The sequence below is a fragment of the Priapulus caudatus genome, unplaced genomic scaffold, assembly GCF_000485595.1.
Source record: "Priapulus caudatus unplaced genomic scaffold, Priapulus_caudatus-5.0.1 Scaffold135, whole genome shotgun sequence".
NCBI classification, from domain to species: domain Eukaryota; kingdom Metazoa; phylum Priapulida; class Priapulimorpha; order Priapulimorphida; family Priapulidae; genus Priapulus; species Priapulus caudatus.
The window spans coordinates 462,753-486,954 of record NW_014577196.1 but is presented as its reverse complement, the minus strand read 5'-3'; the positions used below and the strand labels follow the sequence as shown (position 1 = coordinate 486,954).

The 24,202-nt window shown below is 41.4% G+C and overlaps 2 protein-coding genes and 1 long non-coding RNA gene across 4 annotated transcripts in view; 1 reads left to right on the top strand and 2 right to left on the bottom strand.

Annotated features, from left to right (window-relative positions):
• The window catches only part of LOC106805969, a gene marked incomplete in the record, with an annotated part of 37,614 nt that extends 28,311 nt beyond the window's left edge, over positions 1-9,303 (bottom strand). Inside the window, 1 exon segment of the mRNA XM_014807778.1 lies at positions 9,078-9,303. Coding sequence (XP_014663264.1) covers positions 9,078-9,109 — 32 coding nt within the window.
• LOC106805981 lies at positions 1,437-4,195 on the bottom strand. Its single transcript, XR_001393485.1, has 3 exons — positions 2,848-4,195; positions 2,496-2,549; positions 1,437-1,462 (listed from the first exon to the last, which is right to left on the bottom strand). It is a non-coding gene; the product is annotated as an uncharacterized LOC106805981 (long non-coding RNA).
• Positions 9,304-9,404: 101 nt separating the features above from the next.
• Positions 9,405-24,202, top strand: part of LOC106805974 (eukaryotic translation initiation factor 5-like) — a 22,136-nt gene continuing 7,338 nt past the window's right edge. Inside the window, exons 1-12 of one of the 2 annotated variants that reach the window (XM_014807785.1) lie at positions 9,405-9,458; positions 9,608-9,717; positions 16,144-16,291; positions 18,458-18,586; positions 18,786-18,867; positions 19,454-19,626; positions 20,115-20,250; positions 20,449-20,564; positions 20,692-20,868; positions 21,345-21,506; positions 21,625-21,789; positions 23,699-23,827. In XM_014807785.1, the coding sequence (XP_014663271.1) occupies positions 18,512-18,586; positions 18,786-18,867; positions 19,454-19,626; positions 20,115-20,250; positions 20,449-20,564; positions 20,692-20,868; positions 21,345-21,506; positions 21,625-21,789; positions 23,699-23,827 (1,215 nt within the window). In that variant the 5' untranslated portion in view covers positions 9,405-9,458; positions 9,608-9,717; positions 16,144-16,291; positions 18,458-18,511. Of the gene's footprint in view, positions 9,459-9,607; positions 9,718-16,143; positions 16,292-18,457; positions 18,587-18,785; positions 18,868-19,453; positions 19,627-20,114; positions 20,251-20,445; positions 20,565-20,691; positions 20,869-21,344; positions 21,507-21,624; positions 21,790-23,698; positions 23,828-24,202 lie in introns of both variants that reach the window. The other variant, XM_014807784.1, reaches the window with a different exon arrangement.

Below are 24,202 nucleotides of genomic sequence, written 5' to 3'. Positions count from 1 at the left end.
CGGGGCGATTTGGAGCTGATTTCTGCCCGACTTGTCGTCTGAAATAAATTCTCTTCATGACAGATAAGCTTACAGTTAAGGTAAGTAATTCAGGTAATTAATTATGGTAAATACAACATTAATTATCTGTATAGAAATTGATACACAAAAATCTGAAAAAATACCTTCCCATAGAGCTAGACACATACATGTTTGCATGCACGTACCAGACATAGTAACCATCCACTGTATGAAGTACGAAAATGGTAGCTTACAGTTAAGGTAAGTAATTATAAGGTAATTTATTATGGTAATTAAAACACTAATAATCTGCATAAAATCTATAGCTATTAGATAAAAATTAACTTTATCTCATTAATTAACAAGTTTACTGAAAATGAAACTGCTATTTCAAAACTTGCTTTGCTTTCTGAATGTTTACATCTAATTATTGATTATACAGGTAGGCCTAATTATACAGGTAAGACAATACAGGGTGTTCTTTATTCACTAAAAACCGATATTTTGAAAATCCGCACTTTTTGGACACGCAAATAAACACATAAAGACACACTTTTGGCCAGTTTTATTGATGAAACATCGAACATGGATAACTACTAAAGGTATTTATGACCAAAAAAAAATCGGCCTTTTACTACTTTTAGGTGAAAAATCACCTATAACTCAGAATGAACATTGAAGTCCTACGGTATGTTTTGATCCGACTGGCTAATTTATTATAGTAGCACATACTCATAGTACCTACACAATTCATACCATCAGAAGTAACTAACAAGTGCCGCGGAGCGACAGCGCTCATCTAACGTCTACTGCGGTGATTCTGTGGTGGAGTGGTGGGATTCTAGTAAACCCTGTTAGTCCCAAATGTGTTCACATACACGCCGAAACAGTGGAAGGCACAGGGATGGTATCAGGAACCTTCTCAAAGGAATGTTCGTTGGGATCGTTATGAAAGTTGCCACGAGATGGCACGTACGTTTAAGTGTCTCAAGATTAAAGATGAACGCTCCCATCGTACGTAGTAGCAACAACTATTTGCAAGACAGAATAGGTATAAGCACTCATCCATTTACCTACGCAAGCCTACAGGCTGAAATAGAGAGCTGCCACCTGTAACTAATTAACGCAGGCAAAAACTACACAGTACCACTGGCAGTGGCATACGTTACATGTAACACACTGACAGTACAGAATGCCATAGAAATTATACGATTTAAGGAGCATAAACCTTCTTCAACCAAATTTAGCTTTTGAAGTTTCACTGTGACATTGTAGCCTCATACATCCAGGCATGTATAGATTCTACTAGCAAACACGGCAGTCAAATTCTTTCTAACAGTAAACAAATCCATGTTTAACCCTCCTCTTGAGGGTCAAAAGGTTATCCGACACTTACTCTTCGCATGTCAGCAGAAAGTACATTTCATGGTCCTTTTGGTAGAATAATCTGTGATGTCGTTACCTGAAGCCAGAACAGCCCGATACATAAAGCTAATATATTCGATGCGAACGTAAGTAAAGTTATTGTGCAATTCAACACAGAAATCACCTACCAGAACCGAAGTAGGTTCTATGCACACTGGACACATGAAAGGCGGGACCTTGACTATGCGCCTGCCGTGGTAGCGACTTAAATTTTTTAATAGGGCCACTTATATCCGTGCTAGCGCGATTTGATCACGCACGCACACACGACACGCGCGCATCGGACCGCATTACCATTCCCCGAGCACAGGTCTACATAAGCACAAAGGCTGTTTCACCTTCGCAGGGGCAGAGAAAAATGCGCTGTTTGAGTAAATGCATAATTCCGCACGCCCCAGTGAGCGTTTTATTTCGGCAAGGCTGCATGACGCGATCGTTTTTCAGATTCAATCGTCGCGCTGGACAGGAGATGTATAGCGCTTCCTGCGCGCGCCTGTATTATTCAGCGATAGCCTTCAGCATTTTTAAGTAGCTCTAGCTGCTCTATACTGAAAGATTGATGGGTCTGCGTGTTAAACTGGAATTCGTAACAAATGTGTGTCAGCGCGCAGAAACAGACGCCGTATTGCCATCGAATTCGCTGCATATTAGGAGCGTATAAGATATCTATATATCAATATATTATATACACTCCTAATATTATCATACGCCTACGACGGTCCGATAACCGCACGCTGAGCATTACTCTTCGCGAATCATGTGCGCATGTGCGCGCCAAGGAGTGATATTAACCACGGTATAAGAGTATGTGGGCATGCCGATATATGCAAACGCGGTTAGCTTTGCACAGACCAACTCGTGTGTTACCTTAGCGTATCGATAACGAAGATATAAAATACGCGCGCGGGTGCGTGTGCGTGTGCGCGTACCTGCTACACTTGCGCGTGAGCGAAAGCGTTCATGCGCGCGCCCGTGCAAATACCTCACTTAAAACCCCGTCTATAGCTAGAACCTATATTAACAATTTTAATAGCGATATACCTGCGCTGATAACACACCTCCATACTTACAGTTATCATGAGGAGAAGGCCGCAGAGCACGTGGATGACGGGCGTATCCATTTTCTGTGTCAAAACGAAGCGAATCTATGATCACAGGTACAATATATATTTATATGTAAGATGTGAGAAAAAAAACTTATAAACGTAGAACACGCCAGCCACTCTCATCTAGAGCCACGATACGACTATGACACACAAGAAACCCGCAAGCGGTATGGGAAATCCATAAAACTGTTGCAGCTTCTCACATACCTCACATATTATTATGTAAATTACACGCGTAGAAGTAAATCATACACTATATTACCTCTACTATTAGCATTATATTGACGCTGATGTCATATTCTCGATAACGTCTTACCTTCTCATGGACGTCTTCGCACCTCGTTGTCGTCTGTAAGCAGGTTTGTGGGCTACGTAAGCAGGGAGCGAGGACACGTGCTCTCCGACGCGCGCGCAACTCGTAACTGAACAAACTTTAGTTTGGCGCGCCAGTACGCGCACGCGGGTGTTCGCGTGTTAAAACCACCCGACGAAGCAGCGGCACTCATGCAGCTATGCATCCACGCTATATATAGAAGATATACACCTGCCCTCGCCTTATACAGAAGATATTGTAGGCGGCTGGTTCACCTTCCACGCACAACTGCTCAGTATTTCTTTCACTGATATTCACAGTGCGGTGTGGGGAGGAGACAGAGCAGTGTATACACGCGCACGCCCTTGGACCGCGGGCACCTGTGTGTGCGCCGCTCCAGTCACACGGAACGTTGCAAATGAATTCAGGTTCGCATGTTATTATCCTTCCATTCTGGAAGCAAACCTGTATATGTATGTCGGGAATTTTATAATTCGCGAGAATTATAGCGCTTTCGTCAGGCTTATGTAACTATTGACTTGGTTTTAAGACACATCGCTAATACATACCGAGTTGTGAGCAAACAGTATATGTAACTAGTACCCTAAGAACAAAACTGTCCCTGCTGCCACAGCGTGGGTCTATCATTGTTTCTTATTTGCTTTTTTATGTTGTGCTCTTTTTTGTCTATTATTGTAGCAATTTAGATTCTTAATCGAGTGATTATTTTTGCTAGCTGTCTTTTTCCTTTGTGTTTTTATTGAGCAGTCCTTCATTCCACGGACTGATTGCGTTATACTCTTACAACGCATGACTTTATTATTTATTATTATGTTTCCTCCATAATTGTGTAGGTCGTTTATTACTCGCTGGAATCATCACGCGATGCATGCATTACATTCACACCTCGCGTAGACCTTGCGTGCACCTCGCGTGGATGCATCACGCGAGGCAACCACGTAGGATAGCGCACGCTCCCGCAGAGATTAAATATACCGCCTTACACTAGCCGCCCCACATAAGCAATCACCATAAACAACACACCTCATCGCTCCAAGTGATATATAATAATAGAACGCCGTAGGTAATCACTATACACAACTCCCCTTAGCATCCGAGTACACTAATGCCTCGAGGGTCGATCTGTGATGGTTAGTCCCCAGGTAGCGACTCGGCTCTCATCCTTTCCGCAGCATGGTCCAGGTTTGCCCGCGCTCCTGATCTTATTCCTTCTATACTCCTCCTTTCCACCTTCCCCGTCTACCTTCCACCTTCCACCTTCACCCCTGCCGAGCTACTTCGCGATCCACGTCTCACGGTACGAGGTTACTGATATTCGGTTACGATTCTGTGTGTATGTAGTCATCTATGTAGTATCGTAGAATTGTGCGTGTAACGAATATTCTGTGGCGTAAAACAAAGCACGAAGAGTAGTTTTCATAATACTGTGTTTCTGTTATCTATCGACGCAACCTGACACTACCCTTAAAACGGGTGCCACTACCTCACCTACTAAACCGAGATCCTGAGAACAGGAAGCTGAGAGCCTTCCTTAGAACCAGACACTGGGGTGACGTCTGGGTTAGGGGTAGGCCTACTTTTAGGAGAATTGGGTGAAAACATCTATTTATTAGATTTCAAATTTGTAGAAGCGTCGTATAAATTGAAGCATGGCCACTCCGCCGCAACCACTAATAGTCCTAATACCGCCGCCGCCGCCACAGCAACAGCAGCAGCAGTAGCAGTGGCCGTAGCAGCAGTAGCAGCAGCAGCACTAGCAACAATAACATCATCGGCAGTACTGCCAAATCAGACTGTCTGGTAGTAGTCGTTGGAGTAACAGCATGAACAGCAACACTCGCAGTACTAAATACAGGAGTATATATACAGAAGTACATAATAGTAGCATGTCAGATCAAAACATGATCAGACATAGACATAGACATCAGACATATCACACATATCAGACATAGCCGTCACGGAGAAGGGCGTACGGAAACTCCTCCAAGACATAAAACCAGACAAGGCTTCAGGTCCAGATCAGATTCCAGCAAGAATAATGAAAATTGCAGCTCCTGTCCTGTCGCCTATCCTTTCATTCATCTACCAGCAATCTCTCGATACTGGACAGCTTCCCAAAGACTGGACAACGGCTAACATCACACCAGTTTTTAAGAAGGGTAATAGGAGCGTCCCGAGTAACTATCGTCCTGTCTCGCTTACATCAATATCTAGCAAGATACTTGAACATATCATAAATAGCCAAGTCAGAAATCATCTCGAAGGAAAAAATTTACTAATTGAAAACCAGCATGGCTTCCGTAGTAATCGATCCTGTGAGAGCCAGCTGCTGATAACAACTCAGGACCTTGCAACCAGCATTAACAACAGGAAGCAGACAGATGTAATAATACTGGACTTCAGTAAAGCCTTTGACAAGGTCCCACACCAACGGCTTCTTCAGAAGCTTGACCATTACGGTATTCGTGGAAAGCTTTTACGTTGGATAACAGCTTTTCTCACTCAGCGTACCCAGCGTGTAGTTGTAGAAGGAGACTTCTCGGACTGGACTGCTGTCACTTCAGGAGTTCCACAAGGAACGGTACTAACCCCACTCCTATTCCTCCTCTTCATAAACGATTTGCCAGACAACATTGCTTCCCAAACTCGACACATGTCGCAAGATGATTGTCTGTTGTACCGCGAGATTAGCAATCAGCAAGACAGAAGCACTTTCAAGACGATCTGACAAGCTGATACAATGGACATCAACATGGCAGATGGAGTTTAACGCAAGCAAGTGCTACATCATGAATATCTCGCTTCTGGCAAAAAATATCATAAGTTCATATACCACATTCACGACTCTTCACTGCAGTATGTCACATCAACCCGTATCTTGGAGTGTCACGCTAGACAGTGCCTCAGGTGGAACGTCCACATTGACAACATATGTGTGAAGGCCAACAGATTGTTTACGCTTTTCTGCCGCCAAAATCTGGGCTGCAGCCACAACGCATTAAGGAAAGAGCGTTACAAAACTCTTGTACTACAAGCCTGCATTACTGCTCATGCAGTGTGGACCCACACCAAGAGAAATATTATATATAAGCTAGAAATGATACAAAACAGATCTGCAAGATTTGTTTACAAACACCTATGGGCGATATAGCAGTACGTCAGCTCTTAAGAACCAACTCGGGTGGCAACAACTATATGTATCGTAGACGCTTTAATTCGAGTGTAATGATGTATAAGGTTGTAATACCACCTCATACGCAATACCGCGAATAAGATATCTGATCCCGGGGATGTCAGGTACCAGATCGAAAAACCCCACAAATTTCGGACCTGCACTGCAACAACAATGCATTCAATTCTCTTTTTTCCCACCGGATGATTCCAATCTGGAACAACCTACCCGTGGTGTTGTGTGAAGCAACGGACGCTTGACATTTTTAAGTCAAGGCTTCACTCCCACATGCACGCAAACCCACTTTACAGAGGACACCAGTTGCATTGCACTCACATCATCATTATGCACCCGTTGTGTTTATTAGTTTATCCCTGAAGGCACTTACTACTTGTCTTATATCCAGCGTAGTGCACACGACAAGTATGAGAACACAACATAACATAACATGCCGTAGAACTCAATTCGGACATTATGAGTTAGTAGATTTACCAGAAAGACCATTCAATTCTGGTTATTTTTGACACCAAGATCTTCTTCCTAGGTCACATGCGTTCGGAAGTTGTGAGCATTTGAGTAGTTGGAATCGGGCCGATTTTGGAAACAAAGTTCAGAGTAATTAGGTCATAAAGTTAAAGTTTGTTTTCATTTGGCCTTCATTTGGACAAAAATCTGAAAAAATATCTTCCCATGAGCTAGACACATGAATTTTTGCATGCACAGGAGCGGATCCAGGGGGGAGTTCGGGTGGTTCGATGTCATATCGTGGAGTTTTCTGTTTTTGTTAACTGTTTAAGCCACCCTACACGGGGCGATTTGAGCTGATTTCTGCCCCTTCGTCTGAAATAAATTCTCTTCATGACAGATAAGCTTACAGTTAAGGTAAGTAATTCAGGTAATTAATTATGGTAATATACAACATTAATTATGCTGTATAGAAATTGATACACGCAAAATCTGAAAAAGATACTTCCCATAGAGCCTAGACACATACACTGTTTGCAGTGCACGTACCAGACATAGTAACCATCCACTGTATGAAGTACGAAAATTGGTAGCTTACAGTAAGGTAAGTAATTATATAGGTAATTTATTATTGGTATATTAAAACACCCAATCATTCTGCATAAAATCTATAGCTAAATAGATAAAAATTAACTTTATCTCAATTAAATTAACAAGTTTTACTGAAAATGAAACTGCTATTCAAAAACTTGCTTTGCTTCTGAATGTTTACATATAATTACATGATTATACAGGTAGGCCTAATTATACAGGTACAGCAATACAGGTGTCTTTATTCCTAAAAACGATATTTTGCGAAATCCGCCACTTTTTGGACACGCAATATAAACACATAAAGACACCACTTTTGGCCAGTTTTATTGATGAAGACATCGACACATGGATAACTACTAAAGGTCATTTATGACCAAAAAAAAATCGCCCTCTTTACTACTTATTAGGTGAAAAATCACATAACTCAGAAATGACATTGAAGTCCTACGGTATGTTTTGCCTCCGACGGCTAATTTATTATAGTTAGTACATACTCATATACCTACACAATTTAGACCATCAGAAGTAACCTAAGCAAGTGCCGCGCGACAGGCGCTCATCTAACTCTACTGCTGGGTGATTTCTGTGGTGGAGTGGTGGATTCTAGTAAACCCTTGTTAGTCCCAAATGTGTTCACAACACGCGAAACAGTGGAAGGCCACAGGGATGGTATCAGGAACCTTCTCAAAGGAATGTTCGTTTGGATCGTTATGAAAGTTGCACGAGATGGCACGTACGTTAAGTTTGCTCAAGCTTAAAGATTGACGCTCCATCGGTACGAGTAGCACAACTATTTGCAAGCAGAATACGGTATAAGCACGTCATCCATTACCTACGCAAGCCTACAGGCTGAAATAGAGGCTGGCCACCTGTAGACTAATTAACGCAGGCAAAAACTACACAGTACCACTGCAGTGGCAGTAACGTTATCATGTAACACACTGACAGTACAGAGATGGCATAGAATTATACGATTTAAGGAGCATAAACCCTTCTTTCAGACAAAAATTGAAGCTTTGCAAGTTTCACTGCTGACATTGTAGCCTCTCATACATCCAGGCATGTATAGATTCTACTAGCAAAACAGCGCCAGTCAATTCTTTCTAACAGTAACAAATCCAGTGTTTAACCTCCTCTTGAGGGTCAAAAGGTTAATCCAACACTTACTCTTCGCATGTCAGCAGAAAGTAGCATTTCATGGTCCTTTCAATAAAGCCATAAAAATGCTAGGTCACTGCTGAAACAAAAAAGTTTTTCAATCACTCCTCAGAAAATGTCTAAAATCTGCCCTGTGCCCCATTGACCTTTGACCTGTGACCTCCAATTTCGGAACAGTGATGGCTTCCATGATGCTATACACCGACTATCACGAGCCTAGGTCGAGCCGTTTAGATTTGTGCCGCAATTCTGCATTTCCTCTTTATACCTTAAGTTAAGGAGGGAATGTTCCCTTCTTTTACACCGCTTGACCTTTGACCTTTGACCCCCAGCTTCGACATCCCAACTCGTTTTCGGATTTCGTCCCCACGTCCCGAATATCGTGACCGTACGTCGAGCGGTTAAGATTTGTGCCCAACTGTTGACGGACGGACGGACGGACGATCATGCGACTCTACAAGCTGCACCTGACTACGTCCGATGACGGATGAGCTAAGTAAAAACAGCTTTTTTAACACGAGATTTATTTAAACATACTGTTCGACCATGTGGGAATATCTATATGATCAAGAGCTAATAATACCTCTAAAGTATTATTAGCTCTTGATATGATGTGGCGAAGCGAAGAGCTGCATGCCATTGGTACAACTACTGAGCTAGCTAAGGAAGGCGTGAACTTTTCGCCACAGTCTCAATTAAGATTCACATATGATCCTGATGGTATTGCCTATTGAGTATTGGTGATACGCATTGCCCCTACTAATAGTAGTACCGGTACAATATAACTGGCCGTATTGACCTTTTTACGTAACATTATACTTACGTATGGCGAATTTGATAAGGGATGTCGTACATGACTCTACATCTATGTAGGCTTTAGCTGAGCAACTGCGTGGTTGCGCAAAGGGCTAGGCTAGGCCTAAATATTTACGTAAATTTTATAACCCCGAGGCAGCCGTGAGGCGTGACTCGTGAGCTATGGTGGTGATAGCAAAAATAAACATATAAAATTATAGACACATGTATATAAAACACATAGTCAAAACATTATAATGATACTGTTTAAATAACCAAATATAACTTTGCACTTTTCTGCACATCAAAGAACAAACAAAATAGAAATAGAAATAAATATAGAAGATGCTCTTGTGCTTTTAACATACGGGTCTTTCCAAAATTTACGCAACATTCTGGGCAGCGAAGTGTTAGTGCTAACATTCAGTTTAATATCTAATCATACGCAAAGGAACTTGATAGTTTACGTAAAACAATATTTTCAGGGTTATCACATAGTGTTAGATTTGCACCAGTGCTATTCTTGATCATATTCGTTATCTTCTTGTTTTATTTCAGATTTTTGTCCAGTTTTGCCACCGTCACTGTTATTGCGTCGTTCGCCATCTGGTGCTTTTTTCAGCAGCATTGTGTCTCGTGTCCGACTAGTTATATGCCGTTTTCTACAGGTAAGAACTATTCAATAGAAAGTTAATTAAATAAACTGGATGTTGAACAATCACTAAATATAATAATCTAACCGTATACGGTATATTTACTAGTTATTTTATGTTGATTTGTTAGTTACAGACGTCTGCACAGCCACAGGCACTTGAAAGCGTTTCAATAAAATATAAATTCTAATGCTAACTAAATACGAAATCTATTTACTACCAAATTCTTAATTTTTCTATACTCTCTTTCACCTATTATTGCCGACAGTTTCCTGTCAATTCTGTCCAAATCCTACGTGCAACCGTATACGCTGCCGGCGCCATTGCTCTCGCGGCTCCACTGTTGCACGCTTACACTAATATATATAGCAGGTAGAAAAGCAGGATCACAAAATTCGCTCGACGCTCGCTGGATTTCACACTTTCACAGCACGAATACACATCCAACAGCTGCCATCTTTGTTTCTATGTCAAGAACAGTGTTCACTTGTTATAAAAACATACTGTCTCTGTTCGTAACTGAGCTGTGTCATGCGAAATCACACAAAGACTGACGTAATTCTCGCGTTCGCGAACCTTGCCCCGAAATGTAAATGGCTGTCAGAATCGGGGCTATATAGACTGGGACTCGCTCCCACCTCGATTACCCATCGAGTGACTAAGCTAAGCCGAGAGGTGGGAGCGAGTGCCAGTCTATGGATTATAGGCAGCGCGCAGGCGGTGCACTGCTTTCCAACTCCCGTACGAGCCTCTCCATTCGAACGTTGCAGCATTGCGGCGCAAGAATGAGGTCACGAAGAGCGCCGGTAGGTGTTTCCTGATTCTGACAGCCATTTACATTACTGGGCAAGGTTCACGAACGTGAGAATTTTGTCAGTCTTTGTGAGATTTTGCGTGACACAGCTCGGTTACAAACAGAGACAGTATGTTTTTATAACAAGTGAACACGGTTCTTGACATAGAAAGAAAGAAGGCAGCTGTTGGATATGTATTTGTGCTGTGAAAGTGTGAAATCCAGCAAGCGTCGAGCGAATTTTGTGATCCTGCTTTTCTACCTGCTATATATATTAGTGTAAGCATGCAACAGTGGAGCTGCGAGAGCAATGGCGCCTGCAGCGTATATGGTTGCACGTAGGATTTGGACGGAATTGACAGGAAACTGTCGGCAATTTAATAGGTGAAAGAGAGTATAGAAACATTAAGAATTTGGTAGTAAATAGATTTCGTATTTAGTTAGCATTATATTTTATTGAAACGCTTCAAGTGCCTGTGGACGTCTGTATGGCAAACTGACCATGAAATTGATGAATCGGTTGTGAATATTTTGCATAGGCATTGCTGAGAAACTTTGACGCGCCAAAATTTCATATAGTCAGAAAAACATCCAGTGTATGTGAATTGATTATACAAGTCTCCCTGGCAATATTGTGTGAGATTGGGATGTGCAGAGGTCCCAAGTTGGGAAAATCCAAGAAAGGGATCACTCATGATGATGGTCCATCGCCGTTTTTTCGCGGTGCGCGGAAATAAGTTGTGGCGGGCTGTGACATGTGTTTGTCGCGGCGCACCACCATCTTTTATAAAGTATGCATATAAAATCAAATGCAAATTCAAAATGCAAATGCAAAAAAACCCAAAAGTGTTTGACATTTGTGGCCTTTTATTGTTCGATGGAATCAAAGTACGTCAACAACCACGGCAAATGCAGTAATTTACTGATGTAAAAATATGGCTGGAAAATGTTACGACCGGGACTTTCTAGACTCTTAACGGGACACCGGGACCAGCATGTTGCACCGGGACGATCCCGGTGAGATCGGGACACTTGGGACGTCTGGATGTGTTTTATTCATAGTAGTGTAACATGTAAGTCACATGGCATGATGTATAGTACTATAATAGTAGCAGGGTTTCTTATACATAAGAGGCGCGGTGGCGCACCGCCGTTGTCAAATTTAACATCGTCGTTGTGAAAATGGTCCTGTATTTACCCGCTGTTGTCAAAACAGTGTCAACCCAAAAATAAATAGATCACCACGTGCTTCTGCAGGGTTCAACATTAACTTTTTATTTCACTAGACCATCGGGCTAGTAACTGAGGAAAACCACTAGCCTTGGCCTAACTTTCACTAGCCCAGACCCAGACCATTGTTATGGAAAACGTTATTTAGATAAGAGTGTGTCATCGTATGAATTCATAAATGCTGTTTCCCGCGCTTTAAATCGCGCGTGGGCCGAGTTCACGTGCAGCATTCATATTCTACCACGGGCATACACGAGCGCACGGTTTATCGATCGTCTACTGTGGCTGGCAGCAAGCCATGTCATTGTTTTTGCCGAAGGGTAGACTGGTATCCGGCCTCACGCTCTGCTAGACAATGTACATGCTCTGCGACAAACAGTGCGGCCGCGAACCAGTCTAGCTAGAGGGTTATGACCAATTCTAACACGACCAGTCGGGCTACTAGCACTCTGGTTGTATGCGACCGGACCAAGCATTTACCCGACTAGGTCGGTCGGACGTGGGTTTAGTGTCGAACCCTGGCTTCTGGCATATTTAGATTGCCATGTGCGTTTATTGGGTCATGTGACACAGGATCTACACTTTTCCTACGGCCTACCTTTATCTTTTTTTCAAGGCACGCCTTTGAATCCATCATGCGTGGTTTTTCCCAAACTGGCCATTACCTCCTTTGTCTAAGTTTCCCTCAGAAGAAACCCTGAGTAGTAATATTTTGTTATTGAAGGTTGTGTGTTACACACATGGAAGTCTATTTTGGCATTACAAGTACTTATTTGGAAGCAATTATAAATCCACATGCACCCCAACTGTCCTGATATTGGCAGTAAATTATGAATGCAAGTCCTATTCCATTATTTTCGGTAATGTACATATAAATTCTTGGTTCTTGATCGAAGCTCATATGAGCTACACAGGTCACTAGTAGATGTACTTGTATAAATGTCTCTCACATAATTACACTGGTATATTTGAAAATTAATCGTCAAACAAAAAGAGAAGAAAATGAACTGGTTATTGGTGCTGACTTGCAGAAAACTATTGAAGTGAGAGGTTGACGCCATCTAACCACATCAATATCAACTACTTACGTTAGTGGGTTGTCATGGCACATGAAAGGTGTTAGATACAGTAAAAACCTGCATATATAGAAGAACTAAGTGATTAAGAACCTGTTGGGCTAAGATTTTCCATTTAGACCCCCTTGACATAAGAACCTGTTTTAGCCTTAAATTTAAAACAGGTTCTTATTTGATAAAATTAAGTAAACACTTAAAAATTCATAAATTATTATTCATTATATTTGTGGTGTTTTAAAACAATATAGTTTTGATTTTTAATATTTATTAGGTATAAAGGTCATAAAAAGAAATAAGATAACCTAGAATAGGGTTTGTATTTGTATAGATTGCAGTCATTTAGACATAATTATATGCATATTTTATATAAACGATGAACTACACCAATATTCTACCAGCAATAAGCACCTGATTTTCTTAAAAGAAACTAAGAACCTATTTAATAACCTAAATAGCCTAATTCCCCAGTAAACACCAATTATATAAGAACCTTTTTAGTCTAACTTGGAGGTTCTTATATGCGGAATTTTACTGTAATTCTATCAACACCTGTACTGAGCATTCTGTCGTCAGTCGCCTGTAATTTGTAAAGCTGATTTAGACAACTGTGACATTTTCTACAACTTCAGAGCAATAATAACGTAATTTTATCAAAAATTCAATGTCCATTATAGTTTCCAAACAATGTGTGATTTTCAATGCAGTGAGGAGTAAAGGTCCTGGTTAAGCACACGAATTGCATAGTACAGTAATGCTTAACATGTATGTTCTATGTATATTAATTATTTGTATAATATGTTATACTCGGCCTCAAATAAAGTGCGTGAAACTCGGTATGTGAGGACCTAATATAAATATCTGTAGCTGTAAATAGGTTCTGTTCTGTATAAACGGTTGGTTAATAGCCAGGTTGTTAGTCTAGAAAGCCATATTTACAGTTATTACATGCGAGCCTTTAACCATAATGTGCTTGTAAAAATGTGGTAGCATGTTTATTTTATTTATTTATTTATTTATTTATTTATTTATTTAGGCAATTATCCATCATATACAATACATAGCATACTTTTACAATAAAATTTTGAATTTATAAAATTGGATAACTACCAAGGATATATATACACAAAAAGCATGACTAGCACACTTATTTACATTGTGGTCCTTGTTTTGCTATGCCTTGAATCTAACAATTACACTACTATCAGCACTAACTATTGAAATATACAAATTTGTAGTTTTAACCAGTCATACAATGGTACATTCTCGTAAGACGATACAAACTTTTCTTATGCCTAATTTCAACCGAATTCTTTTAGCGGAAATCATACTCCTCTGCCTGTAATGTTTCTACCTTTTCCATCAGACATTTCTTAACACTATACTTAAAACTAGAATAAACAGAATTTGTCCTAACTTGCTGTGGTAGAGAGTTCCAAGCTTCAATTGCAGTATAAGTAAAAGAGTTTTTCCCACTGCTTCCCACCCTCGGTTTAAAAATAGACATATCACCTTCCCTTGTATTGAAACTATGGACTTCGGACGTTAACATGAAACCTGTCATATACTGTAGGCCCAGATTATTTAATATTTTAATAACCTTATTGACCTTCAGTTGCATTACCCTGAACTCTACAGGTACCCAATTTACAGCCTTGAACTCTCTAGCACCTACGTGTGCTCTAGTACCTAGATTGAGAACACATCTAATGGCTTTATTTTGACACACTTGCAGCTTAGGCCTTGTGCGCTTTGTGAGACTGCTGTACCATATATACTGCTTGCATAGGCAAAATGAGGGTGATACTCTATTAGGAGTGTTCCCAACTTTAATGTCATTAATGGTCATAATAACATATATATATATATGGTCATATATTAGTTTGTGGTTTAATGTCATTTAGGTTAGGGTTAGGGTTAGGATTATCAATCATTAATCATTAATCATTATTGATATTAAAGTTGGGAACACTCCTAATGGAGTATCACCCTCATTTTGTGCATTGAATTAGGGCAGAAACTAGTAATCTTTTGCATGCCGTGTTTAATTACTTAGCTTTTCTTGAAAAAAATTTCAATCTATTGTTAACCTTTTTTACAACCTTAATTCTCATTACCTCACCACTCATGGAGTCTTCCAAGTCTATTCCTAGATACTTAACTATATTTTTATGTGCAATTGCCACCCCATTACATCTGATGTCCAGTTTTGGATTATCCCTGAGTTTGTGTTTAGTTCCAAAAATAATACTTTCTGTTTTTCCAAGATGCAAGGATAAACTATTATCATTGAGCCATTTATTAATGGAATGCAATTCTCTACTTAATTCTTCCTGTATAGCCTTGTACTTCTGACATGTTCAGACTATATTTATCAGTTAGTACTCATTATCAGCGTAAGTGGGAGCAAACTGGTCTAAGTTTCTTATGTGTCACCGTATTTCCTTATCTGTGCGTGGATCCGTGCTTGTGTGCGCTTGTGTGCATATGCTCGCTTGTTCCCGCTTGTCTACGAATAGTCTTGAAATGGGAATGGAATATAAGCTACAGTTGATTTTGGTGCTTGAACGATCTACCAAAATTATGTATGGCGAACCCCAATGTTACACACTAACTACAAAAAGCATTCAAATGTCATGTTTGCCTGAATTGTTTTAGAGGAATCTACCTTTTTTTAAAGTATTTTGGGCCAGAGTCGACATTTTCGTCGGCACAGCAGCTGTGCACTGCTGTAGCTCACAGTTGCCAAGTGCATCTGCCTTTGCTGCTGCTACTGAGTGCAAGCGTAAGCAGAAGGCCCCAGATCAATACAGCACGTGATAGAAGCTGATGTATTGGCAGAGATGCCAGACCGGGGCACTCCGTGGGGAGGTAGCCGGAAATGTAAAAAAATGATGGCAGCAGTAGCAAGTGGGAGATTTTCTCCAGGCACTAGTATACAATGCTGTGGAGGTGCTGTAATAATGAGGAGGCCACGGGGTTTCTGATAACATTTTTCATTGAACTGTTGAAGAGATTCTGTATTGATTTTAAGAAAAAAAACCTGTAATAATGAGAAGGTTATATTACTGATGTTACATTACATCTGGCCAAGTGTATGTCATCGTATGGTCGGGTAGATTAATATTCATATGCAGCTGCATACATATCAATAGTAACATTATTTTATGCATCGAGTGTGCATTAGACCCCTTTAATGTAACGAGCATCATTATCGTCTAATCTATGTAATCTATGCAGATCTACGTACATCTGTACGTATAATCTACGTAACCGCATTTCCAAAAACTGGCTAGAAGTTGTATACCGTTGTGTCAAACATGCCAAAATTATTTGTTGTTGCAGCACATAGGAGGATTCCTGGTTATACAGCTAGGCTACATCAGACGCATCGGCTATATTTCGCCAGCATACCATCATTGTTTATGAAGTTCACAGAGAAGCAGCGGCACTGGCGTCATTTTTCCACGACGTTAACGTCTCAATATCCTAGGTACTTATGATGAAATTGGTACCTATCCAATTCCTTGCATATTATTGTCGCATTTTTTTAGCTCATCTGACCTAGTCAGGTGCAGCTTGTAGAATCGCATGATCGTCCGTCCGGCCGTCCGTGCGTCTGTCAACAGTTGGGCACAAATCTAAACGGCTCAACGTACAGATTCGAAAGTCGGGACGTGGGGGGGTAATTCGAAAACGAGTTGGGATGTCGAGGCTGGGGGGTCAAAGGTCAAAGGTCAAGAGGTGTAAAAGAAGGCGGAACATTCCCTCCTTAACTTAAGTTATAGGGAGGAAATGCAGATTTGGCGGCACAAATCTTAAATGGACTCCGCGAGGGCGGCTAGGCTTGCGTGATAGTGCGGTGGTCTAGGGCATCATGGTAGGAAAAGGGCCATCACTGTGGGTCCGAAATTGGAGGTCACAGGTTCAAAGGTCAACTGTGGGCACAGGGCCAGATTTTTAGACATTTTCTGAGGACATGGTCTGACAGAGGTGATTGAAAAAGCTTTTTTGTTTCAGCTGTTGACCTACGGCCATTTTTATGGCTTTAATTGAAAGGAGGCATGAAATGTACATTTTTTTTTTTTTTTTTTTTTCTTTTTCCTCCCTTGCCCTGGCTGACATGCGAAAGAGTAATGTGCGGATAACCTTTCGACCCTCAAGACAGGAGAGGTCTGAAACATGGATTTGTTGACTGTTAAACAAAGGAACGCTGAGCTGCTTTTCGCTAAATTGTGGATGTGAGGCTAGGGCAGTTGCACAGTTCAATTGGGCAAAGGGCAAATTGTTTGTTGAACACGGTGCTTACGGCGCCTCCTTTTAAAAATAATATTTATTTTCTAAAAGGCAGTCTGTAATACGGCAGCTCTGAGTTAGCAAGCCGCTGTATTCGGCACAGCTGTCATAAGAAGCCCTGAAGTGGCTCACTCCCCGGTTGTTGGCAGGCAAAAACACAGGGGGGGGGGGGGGGGGGGGGGCAGCCATTACGCATGCATGGGGGTGAACTTGGCAGCTATTCTAATCATAAATTATTGCCTGGGCAAGCGCTGCAATTGGGTCAGATGTGTTAAGCTCAGCCGAGCTGAGCGAAATTTCTGCGCCTGGCGGCTGAATAGTCGCTTGGATTTCAGGCAACTGGCCAATGGTGAGTGAGATTGATGAGCGGGGGGCACGAAGGGTGATGCCAGTCTTCTGATTATTGATGACACTTGGGGCACGGGGGCGCGGCATCTCCGGCGGCAAACTGGCTTTTGCTATTAGAGGCCGCGCCTGCCACCGCGCCCCCTTCGCCCCCACTCTCCCATCACCACTCGTCCCCCTCACCATCGCACCACTACGGGGCTGCGCGCTCAACGGGCATATGCCATGATTAACATCGTTAATATAGCGAGTCATTAAAGTTACACAGCTGTATCTTTATTACTGTACGGCCGGTATAGCAAAGCCTAGCTATCATAGATTTTAGATCTGTATTAGTAGTATCCTAGATATATGCTCTGAGCGTGAACGCGGTGATGGGAGGGTGCTCTTCATTCGTTTGCCAGTGAGTTTAGCATCAGAACACCTGCCGTCAGGTGAGCGCTGTCGCTCTGCGGCACTTGTTTGCTAGGAGAGATATCTCTTATGCTAGAATTCCTGAAACTTGTTGAATAGCTTTGAGGTTTTGCATATATCTTAAAATATGTGCTTGGTCTCAGTAGGTTTGACTGACATAATAACACCAACATTAGCAGGCTAGCTTTTTCACTATAGATCATATGGTCCATATTTTTCTGTACTCCAGACAGCCAGACTATCTATTTTGGGAGTGAAGTAAAATTATGTTGTGTGCGTATGCATTCACCATACATAGATAAGCTGACCCAACTTTTACACTGTGATATGAATGCTGTTATACAGGCAAGTATGATGCTTTCTACACCCTGCATGCTAACCATTACAAATTGATGAGTAGAATGGCAAGAGATAAATTAATTATGGCTTTGGTATTTTTTAAAGTAGGCAATAATGTAGTCATGATTTAAATGACATATAGGAAGACGATAATGATATTCTTGTATTTTATTTATTGGCATTTTATTGGAAGAGGTAGTGCTGTATTTGCAGTTATAATGTGACTGTATGCATTTGTCTCATGGCTTATACTTCAAAATTGCAGATATCAGAATCGGAAATTGTCACCCTGTAGGACTATCACTGAATTACAGCCAACATGGCGACAGTCAATGTCAACCGCAGTAACCCTGACCAATTCTACCGCTATAAGATGCCTAAAATCATAGCCAAGGTAAGTTATTTCAGTCATTCTGAATAAAGAGCTCTTGAATTACTCATAATTTACGGGTTTGCTGTTTCGACTTCGAATGTATGTAAGAAAAACTTGCTACCTACAAATAAATCTGCACTTCATTGTGTTCGTATCGATTCTGGAAATTGTTTGAAATCTTTGCTGATTATGATTATTATTTTAATGACTTTTATTACAGGTGGAAGGAAAAGGGAATGGAATCAAAACTGTTATTGTCAACATGCCAGAGATTGCAAAATCTCTTGCGAGGCCACCATCCTGTAAGCATTTACTGTTACTGTAACGCAGGGTGCGAAATTAATGCGAGTCCGGAGTTAAATAGTCCCTGATTTACTGTCGGACTCCCTGATATGACATATGCAGGAGTCCGTGTGACTCTCTGAAAATTCTGCTATACTAACTAGTTTGTTCCAGAGCACGGTCTCACGGAATTACCGTATTTTTTCAGCAAATCTTTAATTTTGAACTTCAGACTATGGACTCACTCATTTTGCTGCGGACTCCCTCTTTTTGAGGGCAGGGAGTCTGCTTGAATCCCATGTTCAACGGTTAATTTCTACTCCTATCAAAGTCTGTAGTAATCTCCCCAAAATTTGGGATGTCGGTGGCATATACCGTATTTTCCGCACACCATATTACGATTAACAACAAACTGCCATTTTTTGTCAAATGAATGAGTCACTGGTTGATAGTATTAATAATATTACTATTATTTCCTAAAATGATGGCAATGAAACTATGGTGGTGTGTTAGAGGGTATTCCCGAACGCCGCCCAGTCGTGACAACATAGTAACTCGCTGCCTGCGCACCGGGTGACGTTCGCGCCGTGAACTCCCACGTTGCAGATCCGACGAAATTCTTTGGCTGCGAGCTGGGCGCGCAGACGACGATGGACAACAAGAACGAGCGCTTCATCGTGAACGGCGCGCACGACGCCGTCCGCCTGCAGGACATGCTCGATGGCTTCATACGCAAGTTTGTGCTCTGCCCGCAGTGCGACAATCCCGAAACCAACCTGGTGCGTTTAGTTTCACTTTCAATTTCAATTTGGTGCGTCTTCGTCAGCCTCGCTGCCCGTCTTCGCCCTCTCTGCCGTGAAATCGGGATGCTGATTGCAATTTTCGTTTTGGTGTTTAAAATGTTGTTGTAAATATTTTTGATATGTTGTTATCGAGTCGCGCAGTCGTAATCTGGTGTGGTTTTTGTTAATAGTTTCAAATGTTAATACAATTTTTTTAATGTCGGCCTCCTTTGTCTTTTTGACGTGTAATCGAAATGTTGAGGTCCTTTTTAAGTAATAATTATTCAATGTTTTGCTTTCTACTGTCATTGTGCGTTTGTTGGCGACGAATAGCGATTCATTCTCATGCAAAAAATGCTTTCAACGGCTATTCCAATTGTCATAGTGTCTGACATGTCTTTGAATTAACGTGAAATCTCAGTGCAATTGCCGAATCCGCACAGACCTGTCTGCCAGGTCATTTCTGATCGATTGTGCTTTTGCAGTTGGTTTTTGCAAAGAAGCAAATGATATCGCAGCGTTGCATCGCGTGCGGCTACAACGGCCCTATTGACATGCGCCACAAGCTGACTACATTTATTCTCAAGAATCCGCCTACCAGCGCACAGAATGGAACTACTGGTAAGCTCCGGCTTGCCTTGGCAAGGTGGCCATTTTGTGATTTATGTCTTCTATCTCTTCCTTTGTATTGTTATTGGCTGGCACCGTCTAGTTCTAGTATATCGTCTGTTGCAGTTAGGGGCACGCACTTCATTTGACATTGCTACCATCTCCATATACTTGCGTACCATAGCGATCAACCACGTTCTTTTTCAGCAGATAACAAGGATACGCCGTCAAAGAAGCTGAAGGAGAAAAAGTCTAAAAGGAAGGACAAGGAGAATGGAAGCTCGAGCAGCCCACCTACAAGCCCTCCACAAACGCCCTGTGAGCAAGTAAGTAATACAGCATCTATCAGAAAGAAGTGCTACACCTGCCGATTGTGCCCACCGAAAATAATGGTAATCGTGGCGATGATCACTTTGCCAGAGATGTGAATCGTTAATTTTGATTTCGTGCCAGAATCAGCATGACCCGGCAGGCGAAGATGACGATGAAGACTGGGGCGATGACATCAGCGAAGATGCCGTAGCCAAGCGCATGCAGGAGCTGTCCTCTGGTGCAAAGGGACTCACTCTGAACGACGACATGGAGAAGAGCCAAGAAGAACGCCTGGAAATACTGTTTAAGTTCGTGAAGGTATGTCGTCCCGCAGCAGCCACAAAGGTGAATGAAAGCGAAATCAATTTTCGCAGTTGTGTGTGCGCGCGTATCGCAAGCTCGTTTAGATTTAGAAACCACTTGGTCAAATTGCCTCCGCAGATTGCGGCCATGTATCAACCTTTGACATGTTCTGTGCGTGCAATGAATTTGCAAGACATGGTCGAACTATAGTAACATAAATACACAGTAGCATAATACTGTACTGTTAGTATCCAATGTTTAACGGAAAGGTCTGATGCAACAGTAAAGCCTTTACAGAAATGTTTCTTATAGAGCCTATGTTGTTGGTAACCAGTTTTATTGAAATACTTACTATAGCTTTTTGTGCCTGGCGAAAACCACATATGTTGTTACCAATCAAATATCATTGAAAAGATCTGATGCTGCAGCATTTTGAGTGAGATTTCTTTTAATAAGTTTTATATGTAGTTAAACATTGACTGTGTTTACAGGATCATGTGGATGCTGGCACTCTTGAAGGGTCTGACAGAGACATCTTCACGGAGGCTGAGAGACTGGACGTCAGGGATAAGGCTACCCTGGTGCTCGCAGAGCTGCTGTTTGACCGCGACATGATTAAGCAGATTCCAAAGTACAGGCTGTTCTTCCTCAGGGTACGTCTCAAGCAGGCTGCCATAGACTGTCGAGGTTTTTGTCAGAATTGTGGAAGTAATTTTGTGACAACTTGATTGCAAGTATTTGAACCAAAATACGCAAATCTTGCTTTTTCAGTGCACACATGAGAACAAGAAGGCGCAGAAGTACTTGTTGGGTGGATTTGAGCTACTTGTCCACAAGTACAGTGACGAGCTGCTGCCCAAAGTTGCCCACCTGCTGAAGCTGCTCTATGACACTGACATTGTGGAGGAGGATGTTATTCTTGAATGGGGAAAGAAGGTGCGCTGTTTGCTGTGTCAGCTTTTGTTTGTGTTGTGGCAATGTGGTGGATGCTGTCAGCTGAAACGAGTAAAACCATATTTTGCTAATGAAAATGATTTAAGTTTTAGCTAATGAAAATATCAGTTTAGTTTTCAGTGCTGTTTCTTTTCGCAGTAGTGTAGGCAATTTAGTTGGGTTTGTTAGATCCCTTAATCCATAATACACTTAGCAAATGAATGCTGTTCTCGTGCTAAACCACAGACAAATAGTAGTGAGGGTAATATAGTTAGTTAGAGTTTACACAGTCTGTGAAATTAACCACTGGCCCGGTATCCGAGGCCTGTAAATTTTCCGTGGGGCCAATGAAACTGGTAAATGAACAAGCCCGATGGGCCAGTGGAAAAAAATGGAGTAAATGGTCTATTAATGATATTTCAGCTTCTTTATGTGATGATCAGTCTGAGAATTTACCGAAATTCCCGATATTTTGCATGAAAATTTACCGATATTTACCGATAGGGCATCATATTCCCGATCTTAAGTAGGGGAAGTAACTAGTCAACACCATGCGTGTTTGTCGCCGCTAGACGTCGCAACAACTTCCGGTTTCCGGTCCGGTTCTGTTTCTCTTTTAAATATGGTGATCATTGATTCGGGCCTGTAAAACCTAGTGTGGGCCAGTGAATTATACATTTCTACAGGCCCGCTGGGCCAATGAGGGTGGAAGTTTTTCGTGCAGACTGTATACAGCATTGTCTTTAAGGATACTCTCAAGGTTTTAGGCAAAATTTTACCGATTTTTTATTTTTAACTTTATTCGATGGCTAACACTATGTGCCACCTCTGTATATGCTCATTTCTCCATATAACGGTACATATGAACTTTTAGAGCGTTTTGATTGCCCGCGTACACGTGTAGTGAGCAGCAGCTGACGTCACTGATGACGTCAGAGACATGATACAACCAGAATTTTCATGATATTCACTACGCTAGTATCATTCAGCATCAACCCTCCTACAGCTGTCATCTGCCAGTGATAGTTGAAATTGCCGCGCGACCGAAAATAGCCCTGTTTCCCTTGTTACACACCTTGCGTTTAGGCGCGTGTTTGTTGACACATAGCAATACACATCGTACGCGCATTTTGCATGAAAGTGCGGTGGTAACCTCGTAATTTCTCACAATTTCTCAAGGTGCATGGAACATATTACCAATTTAGTGGTGTCAGTTAGTCATGGATATGTCACAGTAAGTACTAACAGTAGATGTTTCACATACGTTCACCCATTTTGCACACAGGCGGTCGATCATTGTGAAAAATAGAAAAACGCTGATTTATCCGTTTCGATTTCTGACATAGTAGCCGATGTATAAATGGATATTTCTCTGATTACAAATCGGATTAATTTAATTTTACACTCGTTTTAATGGTAACATATTGCTGTAAAAAAGCGCGTCAGGGATTGTTATTAAGTGTCGTATTTTATTCGTTATGCTTCTTTATTCGCTAAAATTTTTAATCTTAACACATAACTTTATTTTTAGGCAGTTTTTTTCATTTTTCTCAGTAAATATGAAACTTAAAGAAAAATCCTGATGCGCTATTTTGGTACATATTGTGCTTAACCTGTGGCGAAAATTTTGTTTGCTCAAAGGTTGAGAGTATCCTTAAAAGAGATCTTGCATGCAGTATGGCATGCCGGTGTGTCACATTCTAATTTTCATTGCAGTAGACATGTATTTGCCTATGTCATTCAAACTGAAGCCAATGAGAAATCTTATCTGCGCAATGACACCAAAGTGAAAGCCCTGTTATCCTATATGCACTGCTATAGTTTTCATACAGCCATTGCTGCCATTGTTGAGTTTATACGTGTGCTTGTGTGACCTTTCCTTGTCATGTGTGGTTCCTACTCGTTCCTGAAGGTCTCTAAGAAGTACGTGTCAAAGGAGTTCTCCCAGCAGATCCACGACAAGGCATCTGTTTTTCTGAAGTGGCTGCAAGAGGCAGAGGAAGAGGAGTCAAGTAGCGAAGAAGAGGAAGAAGAGGTTGGGGTATGTGCTTTTTACATGCACTTGAACATGAACCAACCATACAGACTCGCTTGCACGTATTTATAATCCCTGTATATACCCTCTTTTATATCTCATAATACCAGAAATGTAAGCGACCTTGTGGCTCGTTCAGGTTATATTCCTGTTTTTTCGAGCTGCTTATCATCAAATACAGCAAAATATATCCATTCTATCGTTGGAATATATGTCGAATAGTCGTCTTGACCGACATAGGTTTTTTGTTACATTTTTTAAACCCTGTGATATCCAGTAGTGCATAGGCTTGGTACTATAAAGAGTCATGCTTGTAATTGCAGTCTGTTTCTTTGATTTGCAGATTGTCTACGACTCTAAAGCTCGTGACAAGCTGTCAGT